At 42.1% G+C, this 19,671-nt stretch overlaps 1 protein-coding gene across 28 annotated transcripts in view; it reads left to right on the top strand.

Moving 5' to 3' along the window:
• Positions 1–19,671, top strand: part of DYSF (dysferlin) — a 210,010-nt gene that overhangs the window by 160,160 nt on the left and 30,179 nt on the right. For all 28 annotated transcript variants that reach the window (XM_023618926.2, XM_023618923.2, XM_070236251.1 and 25 more), the window contains one exon: positions 16,786–16,884. In XM_023618926.2, the coding sequence (XP_023474694.1) occupies positions 16,786–16,884 (99 nt within the window). The remainder of the gene's footprint in view (positions 1–16,785; positions 16,885–19,671) is intronic.

Below are 19,671 nucleotides of genomic sequence, written 5' to 3'. Positions count from 1 at the left end.
TTCAAAAAATTTTCTCCTCTATCTAGTTACGTGACCTTTCTTTCCTAAGGCTATATTTTATTATTCTTGCCAGAATTTGTCAGATTTTTTTTTAGTCTTTTCAAAGAACCAATTTTTAGCTCTGTTGATCTTCTATTATTTCCTTGTTTTCTAGTTTATTAATTTCTTTATTATTTTCTTCCTTCTATTTTTGGGGGGATTATTATATTTTTTACCTCTTAAGTGCCATGCTTAGTTAATCAAGTTTCAAACTTTCCTCTTTTCTATTGTAAACATTGAAGGCTATAAAATTCCCTCTAAGTACTGCTTTATGCATCCCACAGGTTTTGATAAGTGGTATTTTTGTTATTTTCCAGTTCTGAGTATTTTCTGATGTCTGTTATGTTTCTTTTTGACAGCTGAATTGTTTAAAAATATGTTTTAGAAGTTCCTAACATGTTTTAAGTTATCTTTCTGTTACTGGTTTCTAGCTTAACCGTACTGTGATGCAGAGAATGTGGTCTGTGTGTGATGTTTCTTAGAAATGACTTCATACTTGCTTTATGGCCTAGTACAAGGTCAATATTTGTACTGTCCTGTGTGTGCTTGAAAAGAATGTGTATTCTCCAAATGTGTTTTACATATAACCTGTCCATTTAGATGAGACTTGTTAACTGTGTTATTCAAATCTGTTTTTCTTCTGATTTTTTTATGTGTGTGGTCATCAGTTTCTGAGAGAGGCATGTTATAACATCCTGCTTTAATGTGGTATTTGTCAGTTTCTCCTTGTGATTCTGCCTTCTTTTCCTTTATATATTTGATGGTGTGTTATTAGGCATGAACAAGTTTAGAATTCTTATTTCTTCCTAGAGAATTGAATCTTTTAACAATATGTGGTGAACCCCCAGTCTTCTACCTTTTTAAATCTTTACCAATGAGTTTTACCTTAAAGTCTATTTTATCTCATGTTAATATAGGTGTACCAGCTGTCTTTTGGTTAGTATTTTCCTAGTATATCTTTTTCTATCTTTTTACTTTCCACTTTTCTGTGACTTTATGTTTTAGGTGTCTCTCTGGTGAATAGCAAATAGCTGGATTCTGGGGTTTTTTTTTAATACATTCTGACGATGTTTTTCCTTAACTAGAGAATTGGAGACCCAAATATATTGTGTTTACTGATACATTTGGATTTATTTCTGCCATCTTATTTTGTGTCTCTATTAGTCCTGCCCTTTTTAATTCTTTTTTGAGGAAGATTAGCCCTGAGCTAACTACTGCCAATCCTCCTGTTTTTGCTGAAGAAGCCTGGCCCTGAGCTAACATCCATGCCCATCTTCCTCTACTTTATACGTGGGACGCCTACCACAGCATGGCTTTTGCCAAGCGGTGCCATGTCTGCACCCGGCATCCGAACTGGCAAACCCCGGGCTGCCGAGAAGTGGAACGTGCGAACTTAATCACAGCACCACCAGGCGGGCCCCAGTCCTGCCTTTTTTATTTTCTCATTTTTTCCATTTTGGATTAAGAGATCCACCTCCCCTCCCCCTTTTCATTCCTTCTTCCCTTTTCAGTTTCAAAACTATACATTGTTTCTATTCCTTTAGTGATTAGTATAGAAGCTTTAACACACATATTCAACTTAGCAGTCTACATTTAATTGGTATTATAGCCTCCTTCAGAATATTACAAGAAACGTAGAATGCTTTAATTCCAATGACCCACCAATTTGCAAGCTTTTGTTCTGCATTTTGGTTCTACCTTTATAAACTACATTTTAAAAGCAATATTATTTTTTAAGTGATCACTTTTTCTTTTAGCTATATCCACAGCTGCGATTTCTTTTTGTATATCGTTCTTCTTTCTCCTGGGGTCATCTTCCTTCTTCCTGAAGGGGAACCTATAGCAATTCCTATAATTAGGACCAGTTCATTGTAAACTTTCTCACTTTTTAATTATTGTTTGAAAATATTTTCATTTCACCCTTATTTTGGAAATACTAGTTTCACTGACACTTATTTTCGGACAGTAATTTGAAGATATGATTTCACTGTCTTCTGGCTTCCATTGTGCTGTTGTTTTCCTAAATCTGAGGACCTTTTCTTTTATTAATTAGTTCTGGATAGTCCTCAACCATTATCTCTTCGAATATTACATGTTGTCCATCATCTCTATCATTTCCTTCTGGAATTCTGATGAGACCTACGATGCACCTTCTCTATTCTCCATGTCAGTTAAACTTTCTTTCGTATTTCTTGTTTCTTGGTGTTGCAGCCTGGCTAATTTCTGAAGATATATTTTCTAGTTCATGAAGTCTTTAGTTGTTTCCAATGGCTATTTAACCTGATGGATCGAGTTTCTAGTCTTAAGTATTGTATTTTTATCTCTAAAGTTCTTTTTTCCCCCTAAATCTGCTTGTTTATCTCTGAAAGTCTCTTGTTCTCTTGCCATATTGTTAATGCCTTTTGTTTTTCTAAACAGTTTTTCCTTCAAGTCCTATTGCTGACAGTTCTGCTTTCTGTCGTCCTAATAGGTCTGATCTGCAGTTGGTATTTCTAGCTGACTCTTGCTCATGGTGCCTCGTTCCTTATGTGTCTTACTATTTTTGATTGTGAACTCATGTTCCTTGGAACTTTATCTGAGAGTTCTTTGAGGCCTGGATGAAAGTCCCATTCTTTCAGAGAGGATATGTGTTGACTTTTACCAGATGCCTGGAAACACTACACACCCAGATTCACTTAAAACTAAATGTTTGGCTTGGGCTTTTTGGACCCCACAGTTAGTTTGCATCTTGGCTCTTTATATCTCCGGATTTTTGCTTCTCATTTGCCCCCAAAGATTTTCTTTATAGTCACATCAGCTCAGTCATGCATTAAAAAAGGCTTTTACAGCTATCTTCTCTGTTAGTTTAGGTGTTCTTACTTGGAGAGTTTGTCAGCTCCTCTGATTTGTCCTCTGACGTTGCTAGAAATCAGTCTTTATTATAGTTGTAAATTTGACAGTCATGTTTGTCTTCAGGCAGGTTGTATTTCCTTCAGGACTGCATGCTCTAACTTCTTGTTTGTGGCATCCTCTTCAGACTCCCTATGAGCATAAATTAATCATTTGTTTTCTTCTTTTTCTGCTCAACTCTTTAACGTAACACTTGTCTTAGGCCTCATCTTGCTCCCCTTCTTTTGAAGCTTGATCTCTTCTTCCTGTCTGTCTTTACAGAGGGAAGTCCTTGCTTGTCAAGTACTGGGAGCTCAGATGGCTCTGTCCATTAGTGCATGGGCCCCCTTTTAGTCTCAAACTCAGATAGGAAACAGTCTAAGGTGGCTGGAATTTTGCCTTGCCGGGTAGGTATCCAGCAGGGTGGCAAAAGTAAGAAGGAAAGTAGGATCAGAGGCTCTTTTCCCAGGCTGAAGAGTTTATTTCCTGTTTCTTGTGGCAGTCAGGTGTTAGCCGGCCAGATCAGGGCCGCAGCCCTTGCCTGAGGACTCCGTGTAGGAGTTTCTTAAGTAAAGGAGGGCTGACTCTCTCCCAACAGGCCGCTAGGCAGGGGTGTTCCCTAAGGGAAGTTTCTTCAGCCTTGGCTGCGTGGACCTGCAACCTTGTGACTTCAGACCCCTGATGGGTCAGTTTTCTTAGGGCTGGATGCATATTACTTATTTCCAAACCAAGGTTGCTAGTTTATGAGTTTACAGTGAGCAGTACTTCTGCCTGAGGGATGTGACCTTCGTTCAGCCCGTGGTCTGTCTCTGGGTTCAGCATTTGGGGAGCCAAATTGTGATTGGAGATGAGTGAAGAATCAGAATGAAGAGAGGGAGTTCTGTGATTTGACGTTTAGTGGCAGCTGTCCAAGATGGGCTGATAGATCCATGTCCAAAGGCAGGGACTGCATTAGTCCCTAAGTCCCTCTCCCCTGGTGATGCTGGTGTGAACAACTGTCAACAGTTAACTCTTACTCCTTTTCTCCTGTATTTCCAAATCTGAGCGGTTCCTGTTTTTCACTGACATATTCTTTCTCTAGATATATTAACACAATGCACCAATTAAGGCTTAGTGTAGGAGCTGCTCTTCCCCTTGGGGGAGATTTCACCTCTCCTTGCTCTTAGCCACTGCGCATTCCTTTCATGGTCTGATTCTCTGAGGACAGCCCTGTTTCCCTTATTTCCAGGTTTGGGGGGAAATGCCTCATTGCAGCTCATGAGTACTGACAAGAATTTATCCTCAGACTTTGAAGCGAAGGTTTTCTGAGCAAAGGAATCAATTACAGGGTGGGGCTCCCAAGTGAGGAAGCGTTTCCAGAAGGCATCCGAGGCGGCTTGTCTCCGATCTTCCTGGTTGCACCTCTGAACTCGAGAGTTTGAGGGGGAGTATTTTAATTTTAACAGCATTTATGGTTTTGCCTGTACTTTTGTCTCTATCACATGTGCTAATTAGGAGGATACTCATCTTCTCCTTGAAGTAGGTTTCCTAAGGACATGTATTTGGCAATATTGCTTTAGCAGGAATTACTGTATGTGCTTGAAAGTAACAAAACTGTACTTCTTTAAAAATATCTCTGGTTCAGATGTGTTGCCAGGGCAGCCTGGCCTCCCCCCACTCCCATTAGTTCTGATTAGGGAGGTTTGATGCCTGTCACTGCGTGTAATCTGGACCTTCCTTTGTGAGTCATTCCTTCTCTCATTTTCTCAGAGCAAATACAAATCGCCCATCAAATGACAAGTGAAGGCACAGGGGAGGCAAGGGGAGGGAAATCAGAGCCGAAATCTGTTAGCTATTTGGAGTAATTGGTTATTTGCTGTGTTTGCTGGTTGGGAAGCAGAGCACATACTTTACGGTCTCTCCTGTTACGGGGGCTGGAGTCACCCGCCGATATTGGATCCTCGTTGCCGGAGCCCTTGGCTCCGGGCGCCTTTCCCCTGCTTGGCATTCCTGTGGTCTCCTCGGGGGTGCACCCCTCCTCCCTCGATGCACACTGCAGCGGGGACAGCCCAGGGTGAAACTTGTCTGGCAAACTCCAGGACCTCATCAGGGAGAAGGAGGCCCCAGCCCCCTCCAACCAGCCCTCCCTGCCTCGGCTTCCACCCTGCCATATTCCCTTCTTCCCGAGAGGTCTTTTCCCTGGTCCGTGAGGGACCTGTTTTCCCATCCAGAGAGAAAAGGTTCATCTCTTCCCAGAGGGAAATTCTCAGCTTTCCTTGGAAATCTACAGGACAGAAAGTTCTCACTGAGGTCTAACTTAATGCCTTCCTACCCCAATTGGTCCTGTCACTGTCCCTGTCCCTTCCCACCACCAGCCTGGGTCAAAACAGTGCTTGAGACTTGGTGTAGTGCTCACTGCTGGGTACAAGTCCCCCGAGGATGCTCAGTGAAGCCTTTTAACCAACCCAGCGTCTTTAACACCTCTCTCGCATTCACTGAGGCATGGGGAAATCAGATTGAATTAGCAGCAAGTTCAAAATATAAAATATTTGAAAAGTAATGTGATTTTGTGTATGAAAATGCACACAGTAACTAGAAAGTGGTTGATTTTGGCACATAGTAGGCTCCCCCAAAATATTTTTAAAATTGAATTTAAGATAACTAAGATTAGTGTCTGTAGTTTGATGAATGCTTCTACAGTCCTGGGAAGGCCTTCAAAAATAGTTTTTCTCTTAAGTAGATTGTTGGAACTCTTGTTAAGTAAAACTGTCTACATAAGCAGAATGAAGGTAAGGTAAGCTTTTCCCTGGGCCCTATTGGAATCATCACAAATTCTGAATTAGTGATGTCTCATTGCTTTCTTCCTAGGTTTGAAGACTCTGATGGGATCTTTTTTCATTCACCCTACTGAATAGATTCCATGCCTCTGGCCTTTCTGCATGGGTATATGTGGTCATACCATCCTTGGAGGACCAAGGCATGGGCTCATGTGTCTACCTTAGGCTCCTGAGTTGGGAGAGGGCCAGCAAGCTGGGATTCCCCATAGGTTCCCCACCGCATTTGGGTCCCCCATCTGGAACAGGCCAGTAGTTAAATTATCAGGTCCTGATCCTTCTCTGCTCACCATCTGCTTGACTTTGCTAGATTTCAGGCACACTTATTCACTGGGCCTTTTGGAAGCAATTCAGCATTTCAGTTAAAGGTCTTCCCTTTCCTCCCACCTCTGTTGGTCCAGCTTGAAGTCAGAGTAATGATCCCTTCGACAGACACAGAGGCGGGACTGCAGGGAGTGTCAACAAGAGGTTGAAAACCCAGTGTTCCGCTTGTGGAAATAATTAAGTGATTTTTGTTGTGAGTGTGTTAAGTTCTGCTGAATCAACATGGTAGCTGGCTGTGGACATATGCTTGTGTGGTTTTGGGGGGCGTGAGATGTTTAGTATGCATAGGGTGGGGAAGGTTTGAAATTGGGGTATTTGCATGTTTGGGGGTTTGTCTGGTCTACATATAGGCATAAGTGCTTGTATGTTATGTCTGTGTTTGTATTAGTGTGTGTGTGAGCAAATAGTTTCAGTTTCTTAAACCTCAGGACATCAATTAAAGAATTAGAGGAATCATCAGATCATTATTCCAATTATGTAGATGTCGAGCTTTGGGGCAGCAGAATTGGGGATCAAACTGATGATGTTGGCAATATCAACAAGAGCATTTATCATGATAAACTTTACTGGTCATAAAGTCTCTTTGCAGACTTAGAGCAATATCTGCAGTGTTGGGTTAATAATATTGTTACTATCTTGATGATAATGATTTGTGCTAAGAGACAAATTGCTTTCAACACAGTCTAGGATATCTACCTCTGGGTTGGCATAGGTGATGAAGGCCTGCTTAAAATGATAAAAAAAAAAAAAAAATAATAGGCTTCCTTTTTAGAAGTGAGTGTAGAGTTCCATATAGTGACCCAAGGTTTAACATTATAACCTTGGTGATAAACGAACTTGACCAGGAACTTTACTCTTTGATTCAAGTGGTCATCCTGGGGAAAGATCACAATGCCCCACCCCCTAACTTTCCTTGCTTCACGGAGAATAGGCTTAGAATTACTGTTGTCACTGTTGCTCTCCATATTCCTGCCATGTGTTAGGCCCACTGAATGAAAGTGGGAGATTAAATGTTCGAAGTGTACCATGCTGATTTGGGTCTCCAGCGGGCGTAGGGTGCCCGTTAGGCTAGATCAGGCCTGGAGAATCATGTCTTTGTTACATGGCTCTGCTTGCTCAGAAATCAAATGTTGGATTTTAGCTGAAATTCGAGAGGCCACCAGTGGGTTCCTTGATCAGACTTACTTGCTTTGCTGGCTGAATGATGAGGGGCCTTGAACCCTGGGCATGGGGAAATAAAGTTTTAATGGCCAGACTTCCTGCTAAAGCCTGAGATGACACTTTAACAATCAAGTCTTTTGCATTTGTTTCTCGTCTTTGCTATGTTCCAAGACTGGATGCTTAGCTATTGCAAAATGAGGTCAGGAGCACACTCAGAATTAGAGAACAGACAACCATTTCCCTTTTGGAGCTTTGGATTATGGGATTCTACTAACATCAGAGGGCTGGTTGGCTTTGGCACATCTGGGTTAAGACATGGAAGGGCCATTCTGGTTCTGTGGGGCTTGTTCTTAGGGGTGTGTTAACTTATTCTCGGACTTCCTGAGGAAGAGAATAAAGGAGTGGGTTGAAATAACTCCATCAGAACTTAGATTAGTGAAATAGCAGGAATGATATTTTCAAGTCAGATCCATGAGTGCATTAAAAATATAACTTTATTTTTCTGTAATTCAACTTTATCTCTTTTTCAAGCTCACATTTTTCCTGATGGCAGAAAAGTTCTGGTATTCTTCAACAGTTTAGGTTGAAGCTTAGTCAGTTTTGAGCTTTTCCTCCTTGGCTTCACCCCTGGGAGGCAGCTAAATTCTGGGTTGGGCTTCCCTAAAGTCATGACCTCGATAGGGAGGGACTCCAGGTGGCCAGTACGTGTCCACCCTGGATCTATAGGCCCACTGATTTCTGGGCACACAGACCACACAGACATCTTGTTATCTCGGCTACAAGACCCTTTCAGGTACGCTGGCTCTCTCCCTTTTGACTAACTTTCAAGCCCGTCTGGAGAGCATAGTACAATTTGGTAGCTCTTGCGTGACACTCTGGGGTCAACAGGAAGTGCCGAGGGCTCCCTCTCCCATGACACCTCTGCAGACATCTTCTGCCAAGTGCCCCAAGCCCTAATTCCTCTGGAAACTTCTGGGTGGCTGCCACTTACCAGATCCCCCAAATTATGGAGTGATCTCTTCCATTTATACTTTGGGGCTAACCCGGGGGGCAGGATTTAGGCGTGCCTTGTCAGAAACCATCACAGGTCTCTAGTTCTTGCTTCCTCTCCCCTTTACACTTTCATCTCCTCTGTAGGTGGTGGGAAAACTGGCTGGAAAAAACTTCCTCTTAGACCTGTTTTTTTAATGGCACGTTATCTACCTTTAGAAATTTAAAAGCCAAGGATCATCCCCTCCCTGCTGTTTAGGCATTCATATATCCATCACTTGTTTACTGAACTCAAATATGTGCCAGGCAGTGTTCTAGGTCCTGGGGATATAGTGTCAAAAAAAAGATAAAGATCTTTGCCCTCATAAGGTAGAGACGCAATAAACAAATGCCTAAATAAAATATGTGGAATGTCAGATGGTGATTATTGCTAGGGAGAAAAAACAAGGAAGGGGGAATGAGAATTGCTGGGAAGGAGTGTTGTGATTTAAAATATGGTGAATAAGGAGCGTAAAACAGATTATATTTGAGTTCAGAGTTGAAGGAGGCCAAGAAGTGACCCATGGATCTATCGGAGGAGCTGAGTTCTTGCCGTGAGAAGAGCATGAGGGTGCTGGAAATGTTCAAGGACCGGGAAGGCCGCTGTGGCTGGAGCAGTGTCAACGAGGAAGAAAGTGGAAGGACGTGAGATCAGGGAGGTATGAGGGCCTGATCGTGAGAGACTTTAGCTTGTTGTCATTGTTGTAAGGGCTTTAGCTTTATTCTGGATGAGTTGCAAATTGTTGGAAGGATTTGCACAGAGAGGTGACATGTTCTGATGTGTGTGGCTGTTGTGTTGAGAATAGATTTGGGGGCAAGGATGAAAGCATGGAGGCCGGTTAGAAGACTGGTGCAATAATCTAGATGATGTGGGACCAGGTGGTAGTGAGAGGGGAGAAGTGGTTTGATTCGATATGTACTGAAGGTGGCCCCAACAGGATTTGCTGATGGACTGAATGTGGGGCATGAGGAAGACTGTGGAAGGAGCAGGTGGATGGGCAATGATCAGGAGTTGGATTCTGGACATGGTACGTTTGAGAAGATGTCCAGTGGGAGATGTTAAATAGGCAGCTGGAGTTCAGAGGAGTCATGCAGGCTGGAGAGAAGCTCAATGTGGGATTCATCAATGTATGTGTTATTTAAAGTCATAAGACTCAGGGGCTAGCCCCGTGGCCTAGTGGTTAAGTTCGTGCGCTCTGCTGCAGGCAGCCCAGTGTTTTGTTGGTTTGAATCCTGGGTGCAGACATGGCACTGCTCATCGGGTCATGCTGGGGCGGCATCCCACATGCCACAGCTAGAATGAACCACAACGAAGAATATACAACTATGTCCTGGGGGCGGGGGGGGGGGGGCGTTGGGGAGAAAAAGGAAAACAAAAAAATCTAAAGTCATGAGACTCGAGGAGAACCCCAAGGCACTGAGAGTGAATGGAGAGAAGAGCCCTGGGGCACTCAGAGGATCAAAGGGTGGGAGACAAGGAGGAATCAGCATAGACTGAGAGGGCGTGGCCAGTGAGGTGGGAGGACCATCACCTGTGCTGTTTCAAGGACAGAGGAGTGACTGCCTGTATCAAAAACTGCTGCTAGATTGATTACTGAGGCCTGAGTCATTGCTGACCTTGGCAAGCATGTTTGGGCAGAGCCAAGAGAACAGAAAGGCAAGAATTAGAGATGAGTGCAGATAATTCTCTCTAGGAGTTTTTCTGTAAAAGGGAGAAAGAAATGAGGCAGGGGCCAAAGGAGAGGGGTTAGAGAGTTTTTTGGTAAATGCTGGGGAACTAGTGTCACATGTTTGAATGCTGATGGGAATGCTCCAGTAGAGATGGAAGTCTGATGATGCAGGAGAGGGTACGGAGACTATGATGTCCTTGAGGAGGCCAGAGGGCATGGGATCCCGGGCACGAGAGCCGGGGCTGTCCTTGGGTCGAGGTGCCAGCAGAGCTCCCTCTCTGTAACAGGAGGTAAGGCAGCACGTGGTGCGAATGCTAGGGGGCCTGAGGGAGGTCTCTTCTGATCGCTTTCGTTTTCTAAGAGAAAGAGTAAGGAGGGTCACTGGCCAAGAGTGACGAGAAGGAAGAGGAGTTAGAGGTCTGAGGAGAAAGGAGAAGGCATGGAATGGTGGTGTTGGGACAGGAGAGAGTAAAGGACTAGGAAGTTGAGAGGGGGTGGATGACAGCACTGCAGCCCACTTGAGGCTGCGACATGAGCTTAGAGTGAGACCAGCAACTGGTTTGCTCTTTTCCTCCAGCCACAATTGGTTGTATGGGGCTGGCGGGCAGTAGGGGAAGGGGTGGATTTAAACCCAGGATGGGTTGGCCAGAGTACAATGGAGTAAGAGAGGGGCAAGGGAGTTTTGAAGTGAAGAAGGACAAAGGGGTAAACAAAGGATTCTAGAGGCAAAAAATAAACTAGTGAATATGTCAGTTAGGATGCTGTGGCATGTGTAATTTCTGCCACGGATGAGGTCAGTTAGAAAAGGGTGTACCTGTGGGATGCAGAAAGAAAAGGGGGAGCTGGCCTACCGAGCAGCAGGCCGGCTGGTGTTGCCAGGAGTTAGGAAGGTCCCCGGGCTGTGCTCCTCACCAGCCATGTGTCTGCTCCGGGAGCACCAGCCACTAGACATCACCTGGGACTCTGAGGGCAGAAGAAATTGTAGCCAAGAGATGTTTTTTGGGAAAACTGGGTGTGCTCAGATTTAGGTCCTGTTTGGTAGTCAACTGCTTGTTTTTTAAAAAAAAAATGTAACTCATATTTCCTTGGAATAAAAACTTGAGATTCCTGCTTTTCTTCTTTTGTTAGCAGTTATATGCTTGAATTTGATCATTTGTTCTTTTTAATTTTAACAGTTTTGTTGAGATAATTCACATAAATACAAGTCCCTATTTAAAGTGTATAATTCAATGTTTTTTTAGTATATTAACACTTGTGCCACCATCACCCATAATCAATTTTAGAATATTTTCGTCACTCCAAGAAGAAATCCGGTACCCAAGAGCAGTCATCTCCCACTTCCTCCCAACCACTCCCAGCCCGAGGCAACCACGAGTCTGCTTTTTGTCTCCATAGCTTTGCCTATTCTGGACATTTCATATAAATGGAGTCCTATAACATGTGGTCTTTTGTGATGAACTTCTTTCACTTAGCATAATGTTTTCAAGGGTCATCCATGTTGTAGCATGCATCCGTTCTTTGCTTTTTATTATCAAATAACGTGCCGTTGTATGCAGAGACTGCATTTTCTTTATCCACTCATCAGTTGATGGACATTTGGATTCTTTCTACTTTTTGGCTATTAGGAATAATGCTGCTGTGAACTTTCATGTAGCAGTTTTTGTGTGGACATAAGTTTTCATTTCTCTTGGATATAAAACTAGGAGTGGAATTGCTGGGTCATACGATAACACTCTGTTTAACCTTTTGGGGGACTGCCTGACTGTTTTCCAAAGTGACTGTGGCATGTTACATCCCCAGCAGCAGTGTATAAGCAGTCCAGCTTCTCCACATCTTCGCCAACGCTTGTCACTATCTGACTTTTTGATTATAGCCGTCCTAGCGGGTGTGAAGTGATATCTCATTGTGGTTTTGATTTGCATCTCCTTGATCACTAATGATGCCGAACATCTTTTCACGTGCTTTTATTAGCCATTTGTGTATCTTCTTAAGAGGACTGTATATTTAAATCCATTGCTCATTTTTTTGGATTGTCTTTATATTATTGAATTGTATGAATTCTCTATATATCCTGGCTACGGATCCCTTATGAGATATGTAATTTGCAAATATTTTCTCCCATCCTGTGAACTGTATTTTCATTTTCTTTTTTTTTAAAGATTTTATTTTTTCCTTTTTCTCCCCAAAGCCCCCTGGTATATAGTTGTGTATTCTTCGTTGTGGGTTCTTCTAGTTGTGGCATGTGGGACGCTGCCTCAGCGTGGTCTGATGAGCAGTGCCATGTCCGCGCCCAGGATTCGAACCAACGAAACACTGGGCCGCCTGCAGCGGAGCGCGCGAACTTAACCACTCAGCCACGGGGCCAGCCCCAGTATTTTCATTTTCTTGGCGGTTTCTTTTGAAGCATCCTGCTATTGTTCTTTATTTTAAAAACTTTAATTTTTAAATTTATGTAAGAAATACATAGACATAAAGAAAAAATAGAAAATTTTGAGCAATACATAAAAATAAAAGGAATAAACAAAACATTATAATCTCATCATTCAGAGGTAATTGCTGTGAACATTTGGGGCTTGATCCTTTTATTAAAATGAAATCGCATGGGGCCGGCCCCGTGACCCAGTGGTTAAGTTCGAGCGCTCTGCTTCAGCGTCCCAGGGTTTTGCCAATTAGGATCCTGGGTGCAGACATGGCACCGCTCATCAGGTCATGCTGAGGTGGCATCCCACATGCCGCAACTAGAAGGACCCACAACTAAAAATACACAACTATGTACCGGGGGGCGCTTTGAGGAGAAAAAGGAAAAAATAAAATCTTTAAAAAAAAAATGAAATCACATTATTCATTTTTTAACCTTTTGTAAATCTCATCAGTTGTGGATAACTTTCCATATCAATAAATGTATTTCTACAGCATCATTTTTTATCTTGCATAACATTTAATCACGTGGATGTAAAATGTACCCAAACAATTCCTTATTGTTGAACACTTAAGTTGTTTCCAATTTTTTACACTTTTATAAATGAAGTTAAATTCTTATGCATATCTATGATTACTTTCTTTGGATAGATTTCTAGAACAGGAGTGATGGGTGAAAGTGTATGCACATTTTTCAGGCTGTGGAAACATGCAGCCAAATTGCCTTCTGGAAAGATTGTGGCCAGCTCTGTTCCTGCTGCCAGTTTGTGAGAGAGGCAGCCCTGGGCCAAGAAGCTAACCTGGTCCGCACAAGAGAAGCAATACTGTTGTCAGTAACAGCAGTAAACACTTGCCTTGCACTTGTGTACCAGGCTTTCTTCTAAGCACCATGTACGTACTGACTCCTTTATTCCTCAAAATAATTGATACTATTATTTTTCCATTGTACAGATAAGATGATTGAGGCACAGAGAAGTAGTTGCTCAAGATCACACAGCTAGGAAGGGCAGGATTTGAACCCTACAAGTCTGGCTCCCGAGTTCTGGCTCCCAACTACCCTGATTTACTGCTTCTTTATATGCATGGCACGTGGAAATTACTGGTGGAGGCGGGAATGTGGATGAAAGCCTGGTACGATTAAGCACAGTGCTGGCTGTTGCTGTAAGATATTTTCTATAATGCTAAGAAAGCATCCTTTTATTCTGAATTCACTGAGAGTTTCACTTAGGAATAACTGAAAAACTTTATCACCCCTTTCAGCCTCCTCTTCTTTTTTGCATGTTATAGATCAAGGGATGGCCAACTTTTTCTTAAATGGGCAGATAGTAAATATTTTAGGTTTGGGGCACATAAGCTCTCTGTCGCAGCTCCTCAACTCGCTGCTGTAGCTGAAAAGCAGCCACAGACAATATTTAAATTACAAAACCAGGTGGCTGGCCAGTGGGCCATAGTTTGCAAATTTTTGTTATAGACATTCATGTGGGTTTTCTCTTCTACTCACTGATATCGGGCCACTCCTGCATTTTGGAATAATCTGGCTTGACCGTGCCAGACCTAGTGCTGCAATCTATTATTAGTACTCTATTGAGGATCTTTACATCTCTGTTTAGGAATGAGATTAACCCATGTGTGTGCGTGTGTGTGTGTGTCGTGGTCAGGCTTCACGAGGAAACCTCATCTTTTTTCTATGCTATGGAACAAAGAATGACTTGTTCTTTGAAAGACTGATAGAACTTCCCCCCAAAGAAACCATCTTGGCCTGATGTCCTATTTGGAGATAGTTCTTTAGATCTCTTCCACTTTCAGGGTTACTGATGTCTTCAGTTTTTTCTATTACTTTTGAGTCCATTTTGGCAATTTACATTTTTCTATAAAATTATCCACTTCATCTTGATTTTCGAAGGTTTTGTCATTGATTTGGGTGTAGGTAAATCTCTTAATATTTTTATTCTCCCCATAATATCTCTTTATTTGATCCTTCTCATTCCTATTGGTGTACCTACTTTTTAGACATTGTTTGATAAGTGTTTATTTTTTTGGTCTTTTGAAAGTTTGCTTTGGGGTTTAGTTATCAATTGTGATATTCTTCTCCTTTCTAACGTATTAACTTTTACTTGTCATTGTCAAATTTTGGTCTTCCTGCTTTTCTCTTTCTAATTTCTTGAGTTATCAGATTATTTATTTTCATTCTTTTTGCATAAAAGCAAAAGACGGAATTTTCCTTTGAGGACAGACTTAGCTACCATCCACAAATTTGGGGGCATAACCCTCTCCCTGTTGGTATTTTTTAAGTATCTGTGATTTTAGGTGGTTTTTTTCTTTGATCCAGGAGAGTTTTAAGAGCATGACTTTAAATTTCTAAAAGTTTGGGATTTTTAATTTTCAAACTTCTCAATAGTTTCTAGTTTTGTTGCGTTAAGGTCAGAGAATGTGACTGATAATGGATTTATTACTTGGGATTTATTGAGATTTGCTTTGTGGCTTTTAATTTTTTCTAAGTGCTCCAATGGTGCTGGAAAAGAAGGTATATTTTCTGTTTTTAGATTACATAATGTTTGTCTATTTGATTGACATTGTTAATAGTATTCTTCAGATTCTCTGTCTCCATATTCTTTTTTTTTTTTTCATTTACTTGGTTTTTCCAAACTAAGGAAAGTGTAATAACTTTCCCACAACTGTTGTGTTCTTGTCTTTTCTTTGTACAAAATACACAGGTTGTTGCCTCTTTATGCTTGACTCTGAGTCTGAGTCATAAACTCAAGTCTTTAAATGTCTGGGCTGGAGAAGAAAATACTGAGGAGGAATCAAACAGCTAAATTGAATTCCATTTTAACCACTTCTACCCACGTGTCTGTATTTGCCTGTGTGTTAATGTGTGTCTTTTTGGGGGGTATTTGTGCATTTCAACATAAACATCTCTCTTGGGCATGTCTGTGTAAATATATTCTTCCATGTGTTGTTGACTGTGTGAGTTCAACACGTATGTCTATGTATGTTTATTCATCCTTGGCATCTTTTCCCTTAAATTGAACTTAAAACATAAAGGTTAGGGTCTACCTTGCTCTGTGCTGGCATTTTCTAGAGTGGTTATGAGTCAGAAAGCTCTGCCACCCTGTATCTTAACCCACCTGGACCTCTTTTCCTCTCTCCTGGCTGCAGAAGACCCTCCTGGTAAGTTGGTCAGATGCTGACTCTTTGCAGACTCAGCCTCACTCTGCGCCCACTGTCTGGGGACAAAATACTGGTCACCTAGAGGATGTTTAGGCCACACTTCCAGGATGGGTGGAGAGCCTGAGAACCTTCTTCCACCCTCTCTCCATTGTGCCCTTCAGGTCCCTTGGCCTTCCTCCTGCTTGTGCTCACACTTAATAAGCCAGAGCTCAAAGGACTGGACATTGGTTTAAAGGAACCCACCAGCATTTCTAGAAACTCATGATAGGCATTCAGTTCGTTTTATAGATTCAGAGCAAGCTCGTACAGAGGAGGAAAGCCAGTCCTAGAAGAGGCTCTTCGGACACCTTGTCCTTGGTCCTTCCCATTGAACTTGGTGAGCTTTACTGGCACTGATAGGCAGAGTGCCCAGGCCCAGGTGGGTTTTGGGGGGAGGGCTGGAGGAGAGTGACCATGCCACCTTCAGGGAGCTTGCTGACTCCCTGGGCGACAGGATACACACACCTAGACAGGACACACCTGGAGGAGCATTCTAGACACAAGAGTGAAGTGGGCCTATAGACGCACCATGTGCAGGAGGAGTTGAAAGGTGGGGAGACCAGTGGTACCACAGCAGGTCTGTCCACCGTATCCTACAGACATAACTGGAGGAAGGAAAGGGAAGAGAGTGTATTGTTACAAACTTCCTTTCTTCTCACTGAATTTCCCCCATTTAGTATAGTGTCTTTTGAGTAATGGGCATGTGGTATTTGTTGGATTTCAGGAACTCTACCTTGATTTGACGTTGGAAGAGGCTAAGTTCTGATTTCTGATGCTTTCTTTTTTTTTTTGCTAGGGTTAAGGTTGGGGCAGGATTGCTCTTTGAGGTCTGAGTGTCCTAGGTCTGCTGCATTTTATTCGTAAATAACACATTATTGACATTTTCTCCCAAACAATTATCCTATGTACCCTCTGATTTTAGCCTCAGTGTGTCCCTGGAAGGCAGGGGGTAGCGTGATGATTATGCCCATTTCACAGAAAGGAAAAGGGAGGCCCTGAGAGCTTAACAGAATCACACAGTGAGTGGTGGGCAGAGCTTCTCCATACAAGCAGGTGTTAGAACCTTTCCTCCCATCTGTGCCGTCTGACCCTGGAGAGGCGGAGAGTTCCAGCTCTCTGCTCCCCTGAACTCACCCAACAGGAGGGCTTGGAAGTCCAGGCCGGCCCGTCAGCCTTGCTCGGTTTCTGGATCACAAGGACCATGCTTGGCGAGTTCTGTTTCTGAAGTGATCTCTTTCTTTCTACCCACTCAGGAGGAGGAGTTCATCGATTGGTGGAGCAAATTCTTTGCCTCGATAGGGGAGAGGGAAAAGTGCGGGTCCTACTTGGAGAAGGACTTTGACACTCTAAAGGTGAGGCCTCTCGCGAACGTTCTCTTCGGTCCAGCAGTCCCTGGGTGCATGCGACAGGTTGTGGGAGATGCAACAGAAAGAAAATACATATATTTGTCTCCTCCTATATATATATATATATAAATTGTCTCCTCGTTTGGTGCCTGAGAACTGATGTATCCTGATGAACTAATTGAAGTCAGACATGTCACCCAGTGATTTAGAGGAAGAAGTCAGTGTGGGCTGGGGTAACCAAGAAAGTATTTTTGGAAGAATAGTGAAAAACACTGAAGTCTTTATGGGTGAAGTGATGCCTGGGATTTGTTTTAAAATGCTCAAAAGAAAAAGAAAAACTAAGGGTGAAGATAGATGGTGTGCCTGGCTCTCTGATAGATTTTCAAAATATTAAAAATTTTTGAAATGGCACAATATTGAAAAATTGCTAAAGCTTGGAGATGGGTACTAGGGATTTGTTGTACTATTCTGTCTCTTTTAAGGTTATTTGAACTTTCTATAATAAAAAATTTGTACTAAAACAAAAAGGCAAGTCAGTATGAGAATGTACCTCTAATTCCTTCTTCCCTATAATTGAGATAGAAATTACCTAGCAAATATAAAAATATGGTAAACTCTGTTTCCATGGAAATAAAAACAAAAAACAGAAAAACAACGCAAAACCAGGGGTGAGTCAGCCAAATTTTGGTATTTTAAGGAAATTCCACAAATACAATTACACTTTTTAAAAGTAGACTACTTTTGAAAAAGATAACCAGAGGTGACTCAAAATTATTTCCCAAAGGAATTGCGTAGTGTCCTGGAGAGGGTTGCCAGATACAATTCAGGATGCTCAGTACACTTGAATTTCAGATGGACACTGGATAATGTTTTAGTATAAGTATGCTTCAAATATTGCATGGGACATACTTATCTAACCGTTATTTGTTGTTTATCTAAAATTCAAATTTAACTGGGTGTCCTTTATTTTCACTTGTGGAATTTGGCAGCCCTACTTAGAGGGCAAGAGGTGGGCAAAGGCTGTCAGATGCGTGGGAAAGACCCAGGAACTCCCTAAGGGGACTGGATGAGTGAGGTTTGAGGCTTGTTGGAGGAGCGGGTGGCCTGGACCTTCGGGTGATCCTGCTGGCTGAAGGCCTTTGGTGACACTCAGGAGGGGGATTTTACAGGTGGCAAGAGTGGCCTCTGATACAGTGGAGGCTCCAGGTGAACTGTGCCTGGAGACCTGGATGCACAGAGACGAGGCCTCAGGCAGCAGCAGCGGCTCCAGAGGCACAGGCCTCCTGAGGAGGCAGCGTGTTCTTCGCTGACTTGGGAGTTGGGTGTGTGAGTTTGGGCGAAGAGACAGAACTATTTGTGTACCAGGGACAAGGTCCGACACAGTCGGTCTGGCATGTGGTCCTGTGACCTTGCCAAAAATGAGAAAACCAAGTAAGAATGAGGGCTCCTGCCAGGGTGGCCCATGGCTCTGGCCCCTTTGCCACTCCCTCAGATGCCGGACACTGAATTGGCACCCAGCCCTCCAGCTTGACCTCTCTGAGGAGATCTCTGAGGGTTTCTAAGTGAAAATGGGCTGTTCCAAAATAAAATGCATTAAACCTGTTTCCGGGGGGAAAGCCAGACCTGGAAGGAACGCTGGTCCTTTACGGATAAATAAATAGAAGAAAACCACCACCACCACTGCCACGAGTCTTTGAAAAATAGCCTGTAGCATTATGGAGAAAATGGGTAGAGAAAAAAACATATTTTGGAAATCACTAGCGTAGGGGGAAAAAACAACTCGTAGTCTCAATAGCAAAAGATAGAAAACAAGATACAGCAAGAAAGCATTGAAAACCAGAAATCATAGGAAAACACAATAGAAAAAGTTTAAAAATGTTAGTTTTCCTAACAAATAAAAATGGATTACACTCCCCTATTAAGTGATGAGGACTCTTGGACTATATCAAAAGCCAAAATTCATTGTACTGTCTTTAAAAGGTGCATCTCAAACAGTACCACTTAAAATGGCTAAAAAATAAATATTTTGACAAACGAAACAAAGTAAGTGCAAACAAAAGAGAAACAGAATTTAGAGTAAAATGCAAAGGAGACAAAATGGAATGTTTTATATAAATAAAAAATATACATATCAATGAAAAACCTCCCAAACATTTATGTAGAGAATAATAAAGCTTAGAAATACTTAAAGCAAAAATGGGATAGGAATATGTAAACTAATGCCTCACACAGATAAAGGCATGAAATGACAGAAATTAAATTTACAGTGGGGATTTTAATGCATTTCTCTCCTAGACAGAGGAAACAGGCAATAAATAAATAAGGAAATAAAAGATCTGAATAACAGGTAAATTTTTTTAAGCTACCTCAAAAGTGGCTTTAAAATAGAGAATAAAAATAATAAAAAAATAGAGTGCATTTTTTCCTGATGCACAGAGAACACTTACAAAATTTGATCACATATTAGTTTAGTAATAAGTTAACAAAAGCAGAAATCATACAAGACAGATTAAAATGCAATAAAATGAGAAATTAATAACAAAAGTTTAAACAAGAAGACCAACCACTTGGAAATTTAAAAAGTATTTTATTGGGACTTCCAGTATGAACATGGCTGCGTAAGTCAGCATTTTTCCCCTTTTCTCCTGGAAATCATTCAAACCCACAAACTCCATTTTCAGTAAAAGTTGGAAACAAATAAAACCCGCAGACTCCAAAATACATGGAAGGGCTATCCAAAGCCAGCCGAGATTGGGTAGAAGCCACTCAACAGTAAATGAAGAGAAGATGCTT

This window comes from Equus caballus, chromosome 15 (assembly GCF_041296265.1).
Source record: "Equus caballus isolate H_3958 breed thoroughbred chromosome 15, TB-T2T, whole genome shotgun sequence".
Lineage (NCBI taxonomy): Eukaryota > Metazoa > Chordata > Mammalia > Perissodactyla > Equidae > Equus > Equus caballus.
Note: the sequence above shows the minus strand (reverse complement) of the source record. Positions and strands in the feature narration are given on the sequence as shown.